At 42.1% G+C, this 11,417-nt stretch overlaps 1 protein-coding gene across 1 annotated transcript in view; it reads right to left on the bottom strand.

Annotated features, from left to right (window-relative positions):
• Window positions 1-6,365: 6,365 nt before the first annotated feature.
• Window positions 6,366-11,417, bottom strand: part of znf804b (zinc finger protein 804B) — a 63,868-nt gene continuing 58,816 nt past the window's right edge. Inside the window, exon 5 of the mRNA XM_030158396.1 lies at window positions 6,366-11,322. Within this exon, the coding sequence (XP_030014256.1) occupies window positions 7,341-11,322 (3,982 nt within the window). The 3' untranslated portion in view covers window positions 6,366-7,340. The remainder of the gene's footprint in view (window positions 11,323-11,417) is intronic.

The raw sequence follows: 11,417 nt of genomic DNA, 5'->3' as shown, positions 1-11,417 counted from the left end.
TCATATATAAAGCTGATTCGTCTTTTATACCTGTATGTTGGGCTATCTTTGGAGCATGTGTTCGGTCTCCAAGGAAACCAACCCATAATTAGTATTTGTGTGTCTGTGTGTGTGTGACTATGTGTTTTTTTAATAATCGACAGTAATGAGATGAGCGGAGAGGAGAATAATCCTGGATTAACAGCTTAAAAATGCATGTGTCGTCATAACAACATCCTGATTGGGACTTAATCATTGAAATGCAGTCACACAAACTCGGAGTAACCACACACACATCAACACAACAACCACCAATTGTCTGCGCATCAGACAGACGAATGTTACAAGCTGTGTGTGCATGTGCTCTTCATTCTGTGTTGGTGTATGTGTGTATTGTTGACTTAATTAGAGAGTTAAGCAGGGTGCCCCACTGAAGGGATTAAGGGGGAAATTATCAGAATCTGGAGACTTAAAGCTGAAACCAGTTAAACGGAAACAGGAGGAGGGAGATCAGTGCTCAGTGGAGAAAGAAGTTTGAGGGACAGTTATACTGTACACACACTTGCAAACACATTTACATATTCTTTTGCATGTATTTTCACACTCAGGCAGTCATATTCGCAGCAAGGTGTGTGAGAAATCCAGTGTGGACAATGTTGATGAGGCTTTATGACGCAAAGCAAGTGGATACAACCCTATCTGAAGGTGACAAAAATGTAGACCAGCAGGGTAAAGAAGACCAATCACAAAATCCATTAACTGGAGGCTGACTGATAGGAACCTCGTGCAACTCCTCTGCATCCTGTTTTTCATGCAGTGCCTGTGAATTCATGGGGAGAATTAATGACAGAATAGGAGTGATGGGTATCTGACCCAAGAGGTTTCCTGACAGCTTCTGTGAGGAGCCATAAATTAAGTGACTTTATAATCTGCTGTAAACCATTTCCTGTACACTGTTAGGTTCCCGGGTAATGGATGGAGTCTCTCTGATCAGGGGAGAAACAGCTTTCAACAAAGGGTTAATAGTCGCAGCTTGATGGGATTTAATGATCATTAGAAGATAATATTTGAGAGACCGTATTGGAAAACCACATGCTTTTCTTTTAATCAATATGGCAAGAGGTCAGTGTTCATTATATGATTCTTTTCTTTGTTTTAAATTAAATGTTTGTCACGGAAAACTTTCTATGAGAACTGTTGTTTTTCACTTCATTGTGTTCTGCAGAAACTCATTACATTTCATAATTAACTCTCAGGAACATAGCATTCATCATTGATCTATGTTTTTGGTCAATACAGCTATTTTAGACACTCCTGCTGGCCCTATTGTCTGAGGATTGAATACGATCATGCATCTTTCCATGTGCACTGTGTATGTGTGTCCTGTTTTTGTGTGTGTATCTGTGTGTGCGCATAGTAATCTTTGGTAGGAACATCTGTCTCTCAGAGATAACATAACCAGGGAATTAGCCATGCTGTCTTACAACCGAGCATCACATCTCACTATTACAGCCTCCTAAATTATACCCTATTACACCTCTGTATGTGCGTACACAGAGGAGTATAAGCAATGTGCTGACAGTGTCATGTCCTTGGGCGACTATGCCAAGTTTAAGAGTATCACCAAGCCCACTACCACCTCTAATCCTTAAATCCAGCATAGAACAGAATTCATGTCGTTATTCCTACATAATACAGGTCCTACACAAACAAACCTCTCGAGTGAATAGAATATCATGGAATAAAAAATAGACTTGTGTTTTGTTAGGTGCTTTTCGGGTTCAGAATTATTTGCTGTGATAGATTATATCTTTTTGATGTGAAAGCTCTAAACAGCCTAAAGCCACTTAGACTCTATATATTCCACCTGCTGCAACATCAATGTCTCCTGATGCATCAGTGGTGACAGATCACTCTTTGAACTCTACTTTTATCAAAGTTCAAAGCTTGCAAAAGTTAATAAAGTGATGTATCAACACATTAAAATTACATTATATGATGAGTTATATGACCGTCTCACTCTTGTAACCCCAACCTGTGCCTATGAGCCTTCATATTCAGTTTACTTGTGTTATTCTTAGCCGTTTTAATATTCATCAGTTCAGCTTTTGAATGTCACTTGGTGGTTTCCGTAGAAAGGTTAGATTATTATCCTTGCTATTGGTGTAACTATTCCTTTGAGCTAAAGAAATACAGGAATAAGGTGAAAATTGGAGTGGAACAGACTAGTAGTGTATGTCACACTCTGCCATGACTCAAGAAAACTTTTAATGAATGTCACTGAAAAAGAAGAGGTGTGGGATGGGCTTTCTCTGTGAAATAATATTACCGTGAAGCACATTGTGCTATGAAGACGTGTGCTGTACAACAGTGTTTGAATGTGTAAAAGATGGAAGCACTCAATGATGGGAATTGAGAGGACAAAGTGTAATAGCGGCTTTTTCCTCTTCGCAGTCAGAGAACAGCCCGGGGAGCTGAACGTAACGCCACTGACCTGGTTGAATCAAAGGGAAGGGTATGACAAGAGACCACAAAAAGGAAAAGAAAAAGAAACTACAAGAGCTCTGAAGTTTCTCATTTACACAGCATAGCAATTTGGGTCGATGGATTTCTTCAGTCGCCATGAGGGGCTGTTTTTACTCAGTGCAGTCTATACCCACAATCTAACAATCAAATGTGATGCCAATAGAAGTGATCCTTCCCCGGCAGTGAGCCCTATGTGAGTGGTGGTATATTTGACTGAGAGCCAGCTTTAGTTTTTATACCTCATTAATTCACAGGAGCGATTGACTGAGGAAACGCTTATTCTTGATCATAAATCAACTCACACTCCTGCATGTGCACACAAATACTCACACACAAAAGCAAAGCATGAATACACCAGGGGGTGAATCTCAGGGCTTAGGTAACGATTTAATCAGTCACTGACAGAAAATACAGGGTTATTGTGATTACTAATTTCCATGTGACCCCTGCAGTATGTGCATATACTGATAATGTCTGGGTTTTAATAAAGTGCAGTTCCCTGGGTTTGCAATCCTCTGATAAATTTGCTGTAAAAAGAAAAAAAAAAAGTATAAGAAAATGTGTTATATTTATGCAATTCCCCCTTCAGACCGTGAGTGGTTTAATGCATTACTGTATTAACTAGAGAGGAGATGCAGTGCATAATATAGTGGGCTGGTTTTTTTTATTTAATTTTTTTTATCATCCCCAGATTATCAGTTTTCGAGAATTGAGAAGTTGCAGTGCATTGAGTGTCTCTAAATTATACTCTGGGATAAGAACAGAGCAGTTAGATGTGTATGTGTGAGTATGTGTGTGTGTGTGTGTGTGTGTGTGTGTGCGCGAACGGGAGGGAGAGGTAGAGATAGAGAGGTTTGATGCTGTAACAGCTGCTAATTATTGCTGCTCTATATTTCACACAGTCTGTTTGATCTCCTGTCCTGTGGAGAGAGATAGGGATTCTCTGTTTCTGTTTCTCACAAACTCACACACTTTCACGCGCTCACACACACACATGCAAAAGCTCAGGGGTCACGAGGAGGAGAAAGAAGAATTGTGCTCTAATTACGGCATCTCTGCAGGGGCTGACTTATATTTCAAGCCAACACCTCAGGACTAGGAGTGAACATTTTGTGTCTTGTTTTTGTGTCTGTATTTATGTCACCCTTTTGCTGCAGCCCCCCCAGCGCGCTGGGCTGTGTTCACTGATATCATGGAGGGCAAATCAATCCAATCTCTCTAAGCACTCTGGGTAGTCCAAGTCCAAGGACCATCTGGAAGCCGCTCTGTTCTCTTCTGTGTTCTGCTCCCTGAGTGCCGGCCGCTGCAGTGATCAACTCTTTTGGCAGGCAGCTTTAATACATCCGCGCCTTCACCAATCAACCGGCTTACATACATAGCAACAGTTACTAACCGACATAACCCCTGGCATAAGATGTTATAAAAAGGCGAATAGCAATGCAAAACTTTCTTTAATACTTGAAATACATGATATTCGACCACAGTATTATTCAATATCATAAGTTTTTGATGTTCTTTAACTCCTTTAGGCTTTGGTGAGAAACATGTTTCTTTTACAAAATTATAAATTTTGCAAACTATTTCTACAAAATATAGTAATTAAGATAACCCATAATGTGGTTAACTAAATAAATAAATACATTTGGATACTGCTTTACAATAAGATCTGAGGGATTTGTAAATAATATAGATTTACTTGTCAGTTTTGATGTAAACACTTTATAAATCCTTCATAAACTGTTATAAGACATTAATAATCCAGAGCGACTGTGGCCTGTTGCTTGCAGAATAGTGAGGGTATATTTTCCTTTACTGTTACGCCCTAGGTCTTATTGATCACTGAGGTTGCTTTCCCTTCTCCTTCAGCAGTATTAATACCAGTCAGGTGAGACTGTTTAATAATTTACCATAAGATTACCACCAGCAGTACGTTTTAATAATAATAAAAAAAGTATTATTTAGCATATCAAATTAACAGATGGACATATATGGCTTCCTTCCTTCCTTTTTTTTTTTTTTTTTTTTTTAATATTAGCAGAACCATTAGGGTCTTTTAGTCTGCATTGGTATTTATTGATTATTTATTGTTGATTATATAAATGCATTTATTCATAGTTGCTTTCAATAGTCCTGTATTTGTGTACTGATTTATTTATGTTTATCACATTGCACTTTGGATGTGGGCTGATGTCTGGGCTGATGTCTGTGGTAAACTGCAAATGAATTGCCCGTATGGGATAAATAAAGTTTTCTGAATCTGAATCAGTAGTTACTCCATAAGTGTTAATGTATTCTACACTTAGAACGAGATTGCCTTTTTGCCAATTTTAACAAGTTTTAATTCATCAATCCTTAGTGATATTTTACATTTCACAGAGCAGCTACATTCCGCCTGTTGTAAATGGTAGTAGCTGAACTCATTAGTAAATTCTCTAACTTGCTACAGATGTTAATGACTTGTAAAATCAGTATTAAGCTTAATTAATTATGAAACCATAGTAAGAATAGTCTTATTGCAAAGTAATGTCATACTCTATCATAATCTATACAAATTACAGATTATTTTGCCTAAATTTATATTTTATTTTCTATACTTCGTAGTTAATTAAACATCATCCTTCCTTTGTGGTTATCTTGGTCAGTGATCTCTAACGTGGGGGTCAGGACACTAAAATGGGTACTCATGATGATTTTGGTGTAGAAAATAAGAAAAGTAATATTATTAAACATAATTGGGTGCTTCTATGAAACTGGGTTCATTTTGGTACCTGGCACTTTGCCAGCTTTTTAGACCCAATAATAAAAGAGAAATTTAGACATATTTCCCCCCAGGATGTACCTAATGATGACCTCAGATAAATGCAAAAAAATTATACTCTTGCTCTGAGCCATCCCATAATTAATGGATTTTTAATCAAATATTGAGGCCAAAATGGGACCAAAATTGGGACATGAAAACTACCTAGGTGTTAGCGCATTTGATCTTGAGAACATGGCTTGAATTGGTCTTATATACTGCTATAAATAAAGACATTGTGTTAAATTTGAGGATCCCAGTGGTTTTTCTAATCAAGACATGCAGGTTTTTCCTGAATCTCAGTCTCATTTCAGGTTTTGTATGTAACCCATTGTGTCCACTTGCGTTACATGCAGAACCTGCCCATTTAAACACATATAAATCGCGAATGATTTTGCAACAGCTGTCATTTTTGGTGAAACACTCTACCATGTATAATTAGTTCAATTCCCAAAATGTACCTATGAGAGAATAAAGAGATATTCATAAAAATAGTAGCACGTAATTTTCGTGTCCTTTTGACCATTTTACATACAGCTTTTTGTATTAAATATAATGTAAAATAATATAAAAATGTGTTTTATCTGAAAATAGTTTCTTTTATCTCAGTAAGTATTTATCTTTAAAATAGACCCAAAGTGCTTCCAAACTTGCTTCATAACATTAGTCTACATCTGATTTATATTTTTAGCCCCTCTGTCCTGTTTTTAGGGACCAGTTTCATAGAAGCACCCAATTATATTTGTTTTTCAGCACTTTTGTCTAAATATCTGTACGTTATAGTATACAGGCTTGTGAATATTTTTACATTTTTACATTTCATGCACATACAGGGAACTGCTCAACTAAACTAAAACACATTTTCTAGATATGCACTGCCACAAGTTGCTACTGCTTCATATCACTGGAAGTAGACACCACAAAAATAGATTGGAATCCTACAGCAGAACAATCTTTAAAAACATTGTGGGCCTCACTTTGAACAGCAGAAAACCACACAGTATGAAAATGTTCTACGGAATTTGTTGCAACATGTAACACAAATGACACAAATCAGACAGACTATATGGAAAAAGCATCAAAGCCCATTTATTTTTTAACCCAAATTTCTGTATAACAAATCAGAGTGGGGGATTCATTCTCTGCTGTCTCAACAACTAATGTGTCAAATGCTATCAGGAAAAGCAATGAATTTGGATCACATGTGGACAAGAAAATGGAAAGTTGTGTCTCTGAAGCCATAGGGGCTGGAATAAACATTGTACTACTAGCAAGGTTAAGCTCACTTTTTATTTTATTGTTTCCCATGATTTTAATGTTGTCACTCACCGTCAGAATATTTACACTATAGAGACAAAACAGGTCTTTACATGTTTCAGATATGGAAAGTAGTTGTCCTTTCTATTTCATGTGTGTGTTCAGAATTACCTCACACATAAATACAATATACACCAAGGTTAAAATGGCTCTGCTACACCCCCCCGGTCCATGGAACATTATTTATGTTTGTTGAAAGTCACACCGTAACCCAGATAACCTGTATGAAACAGAGATAAGGGGAGAAAAGGCCCTATTATCACTTCCTCTAGCCCCTCTGTCCCTGCCATGAAGGATACTTCAAAAGGCAGCTGGTCTGTCTGTGGTTCAGAAGGAAAGACACAGGATGACACAGACCCAGCTTGTCTTTGAATTGCAGGTGCACCTTCCCTTTTATTCTGGGTCCAAATGAAGAATGATGGAAAAAGAAAGGGATCAAAGTCAGTTTTCTCAGTGTCTGCAGCAATACCGCGGAGGCTAAATGGAAAACCAGATTTTTTATTTGAAAACAGTCGATAATCTTTTTTTGTGTGTGTATTTTTGTGTGTTGTGTGTCTGCGTGAATAAAAGATGAAGTTGGGATCTGATTCTACCAAAAGCACTGACACATCCTTGTTTCAAATGATAGGCTTTTGTCCAAAAAAAGAAAAAAAAAATTCTCTCTTAAACTAATTTGTGTGGCCAAGGAAGATTAATAAACATGGCAGCCTCTCTGTGAAAATCATAATGCCTTCTGTTGGAACCTCACAGACCATGGCCTGTCCATGAAAGGCTGTGGGTTTAAGGGTTGCAGGGTTACCGGAGAGAGTGGGGTCGTGTGGAAAGCAGGTGACGGGGGGAGGAGAGGGATGGGATGATGGGACAGAAGGATCGATGGAAATATGGAGGAGATAGAGATGGGGGAGAGGTGGAGGTGGTGATGTAAGGAAGGATGGAGAGGGTGCAGGGGGTGAGGCAACTGACCTGGGTGGAGCGCAGGAGTGGGCGATGAAGAGGAAGTGGAGGAGGAGGAGGAAGATGGGGGCATGGAGAGGGCAGTGTGTTGTAAGATAATATGATGAAGGTTGGAAAGAGGGGAAGATGGTGGGAGAGGGGGGAGGTTTGGGATGCTGAGAGGAATAGGCGGAGTATAGTTCTCTTGTTGAGTCACGTGTGGAAGTGGGAGACTTAACTGTAGCTGTGCTTGTGTTTGCATGGCGTCTGTGTGAAGAGACCGATTTTGAGGCTGTGATGGGTTGTGCAAAGGTGCGTACTGTTCCTCTAAAGTTCCACAGTTGTTTGTATGTGTTGTGTGTGTGTAGTTTGTCTCTGTGTGTATATCTGCACTCTCCTGTGTCTGTTCCAACACTTTCTGCATGTGCTCCCTCGCCTGCTCTTGCAGGAGCCGATACTTGTCCATCTCCTCAGCAGTGAAGCTAAGTGGTGGAGCCGTCTCTCCATCAGTCTGTTTGTTATCAGTCCTGAGATTGCTGCATGGATTTGACTCAACTATATCCCGAGTACAGGTTTGATTGTGAACCTCTGCTCCAGTATCCAGTCCACTGCCCTTAGCCTCCTCCTCTTCCTCTCCTTCTTTCTCTTTACCCTTCCCCAGCAGCCACCTTTTCCTCTTTGCCTTCCTCTGAATAGCAGGTAGTTTTCCTATGAGAGGGAGGAGTAAAGTTCTGGCTGGTTTCTGAGGCACAGACTTACTGGTGGATAGTCCTGGAGCAGTAGTGTCTGAGCTACTTTTAGTAACAGGGGAGGAGGCCCCAAGGTCAGACTGTGAACTGGACTCCTTTAGCAGCGTAGGGCTTGTATTACCACTGTGTGTGCTTGGAACGGTGGTGGTAAAGGACAATCTGTGGGGTGAAGAAGGAGTAAAGGTCCTAGAGTTTAGGCTAGATGATGTGGAGGTGGGGCTGCTCATATTTTTTGTCTCTTGAGAAGCCTCAGCTAAAGCTCCAGAGGAGGAGCTACATGTCCCTTTGTCCATCACAGTTCCAGAGCAGGTGCTACTCCTACTCCACTCCCAGCTGAGCTCAGACATGCTGGTGCTGCTGCATGGGCTGCAGGAGCGAGGGCTGTGGCATCTGTTGGCCCTTGTGTTGCCCACACTCTGAGGACTGTATGTCTGCCTGCTTGTCCACCACTCTGGGCTGGAGAAATGTCTGGAGCTTGAACGTCTGGTGCCTGCACTCCTCTGCATACATCCTATGCTGTCTCTGCTACTGTCAGCTACAGCCCTGGAGCCTGATGTGGATCTGTGTGTCCCCCTGTCTTCCCAGCTGTCACTGCTGCCACAAGTCCATCTGTCCAAGCTGCACTTGTCCCAGTCAACATCCTCTGTACTAAGATGTCTGCTTCTCCTGCCCCAGCTGCTGGGACTGGGGCTCAACCTTGTCACCTGATGCCACTCGACAACTCTGTTTCTCGATCTCCATCCACCTCTCGTACTGATGTCTTCGCTGCCTCCAGGACAGCTCCCTCCGGTCCACTCCCACTGTTCTGTATCTGAAATAAATCCTCTGTCTCTGCAACCCACATGCCCTCCTAATTTCCTCCCCCTCTCCGTCTCCTCCCAGACTTCACAATGCCTCGAACTCTTTCTCTTACTATGAATGAATTTCCTGTCCCTGTGGAGGAGTTTTCTCTTTCTTGCTGGGCTGCTACCACAGCTGTTGTCAGGGTAACTGCAGTCAATGAAACTCCTGGGGTTGCTATGGTGACCTCTTTCCCAAAACATCTTTGAGTTACATCCTGGTGAGAAGGAGTGTAAGGAGAAGTGAGACCGCCAGGGAAAAGTCACTGCATCTCCGTCTCGCTTTCCCTCCCCCTCTGTGTCTCTGTCTGCTGTGTGTCTGCTGAGCTGGGAGTAGGCACTGCAGTGCTCTGCCTGCTCTCTGTCTGGCTGTGACTGGGATTCAGTACTGTGGCTCCTGTGAGGCCTCCTCTTCCTGACAGAGACAGATACTGGCTCAGTCTCACATCTCCCCAGGAGACAGCTGCTCCCTGCTCTCCGCACCCTCCTCTGCCTCCTCATCTCCCCGGCCTTCCTTTGCTTCTTTTTCTTCCCCCAGTATCCTCCAGCTTCTCTCTCCACTCTGCAATTGGAGACTGTAGAGACAACACTCCTCACTTTGCACCTTGCTGATTGGCGCTTGTTTGAAGCGTTTTCCTTCTCGTGCCTGTTCCTCTTCCCTAGCTTGTGTTTCTTGATGTTAGTTTTCCTCTTTTTGCGTGACACTTTGGAGACACCCACGTCTGGCTGCATAGTGTTGGCACACTCACACATTGTCTCACTCCCACACTCACACCTGGATGGGCTGATGCACATACTCTGTGTGCCAGCCTGGGTGGCAGACTCTAATTTACAGCTCAGGGCTGTGATGGCTTTCTCCCTGATCCCTCTCGCACCCCATAATCTGCCTCCCGAAGGATTCTGGGAGTTTGTGTCAGAGTTGTCACTATCAGCGGGGTCAAACGAATGGGAGGCTGTACAATTCTCAATAGTTAGTGTGCATCTTTCACTCTCTGGTCCTACTGCAGATGATGAAAGGTTTTTGTTTTTCAGGAACAGGTGTTCTTCTGTCTTCACATCAATATGTGGCTTTGGATTGAAAGTTCTCTCAGTTTTTTTCTGCCTGTGCACTCTCAGTTCATATTTTGTCTTCCTTTGTGAACATGAATGGGCATCTGGGGTAAGAATAGCTGGCAAACATGGATTTGATTCATGTGAGAGAGTAAATAAATGATTTTCTTCTGAGTCCTTCAGATCCTCTTTTACTTGTTCAGTCTCATATGGATTCAAGAGGAGTGGTTTGCAGCTGTAGGAGATCTGTGGTTGAGACTTTGTGAATTTTAGTAAACTAGCAGGCCATCTCAGCTGACTAGATCCATCTTTTCCTAGCACATACATATACTGACTGTCCTCTCTGCCCTCCTCTGGTTCTTGCTTTTGCTCTGTCTCACTGTCCATGCATTCAGGTTCTGTGTGTGCCGTGCCCCATAAGGACACCTGGTCCTGTGAAGGCAAGAATAGAGAATCATGGCTCTGATTATCAAGTGCTGCTGTGGAAATAGGAAAGTGTACTTTCGCTACATCTCTTTTTTCAATCTCCTCCTCTTCTGTCACAGACTCTCTGGGGAGTCCAACTCTGCTTGGTCCAGCACTGTCAGAGCTGGACTTGTGCTCTGTGCTTTCATTATGTTTCCTGTCCTCTTCTGCCCCAATTTCTCTGTCTATATCTTTCATTATTCCCTTTATCCTTTCTTTCATCTGCTCTCTTTTTTCCCTCTCCTCCTCCTCTAGGTCAGAGAAGACGGAGGCAGACGGCTCCAGCCTGGGTCCCCGGCGGGAGATGCAGAAGGACACCCCAAGCCTGCCACCTACCCTCCCTCTTCCTGGGAGAGGCAGCTGGGGATACAAGTCCAGGCAAGATTGGGGGTTTGCTGCAGCAGGGCCTGAATTGGATGCAGGTTGTGTGATTAGTGGGGATTCTGCTAAAGCTGTGTCCTGTGGTAATTGTGAACTAGTTTGGCATGCATCTTCAGGTTGGTGGCTGCGAGGGAAAGTCCTGGGTGGCGTAGCGGGAGGCCTGAGGGTGTGGTTGACAATGTCAGGTTTGTCCTCAGGGCTGTGATCTCTTTGCTCAATGTCTCTGTCCTGCTTTTGGCTCGTAGCCCTGACTGCACTCCTAAGCCCATAGGTCCTTCTTGGAACTCTGCAAAAAAGGTGACAGAACAAATATACTTTACTTTAGTTCAATGTGATCAACTTCGCTTTAGCTTGGCACTCTTTTTCTGTCAGTTGTAGACT

Source organism: Sphaeramia orbicularis, chromosome 16 (genome assembly GCF_902148855.1).
Source record: "Sphaeramia orbicularis chromosome 16, fSphaOr1.1, whole genome shotgun sequence".
Classification (NCBI taxonomy): Eukaryota; Metazoa; Chordata; class Actinopteri; order Kurtiformes; family Apogonidae; genus Sphaeramia; species Sphaeramia orbicularis.
The sequence above is the reverse complement of the archived record's forward strand: the minus strand, read 5'-3'. Positions and strand labels throughout refer to the sequence as shown.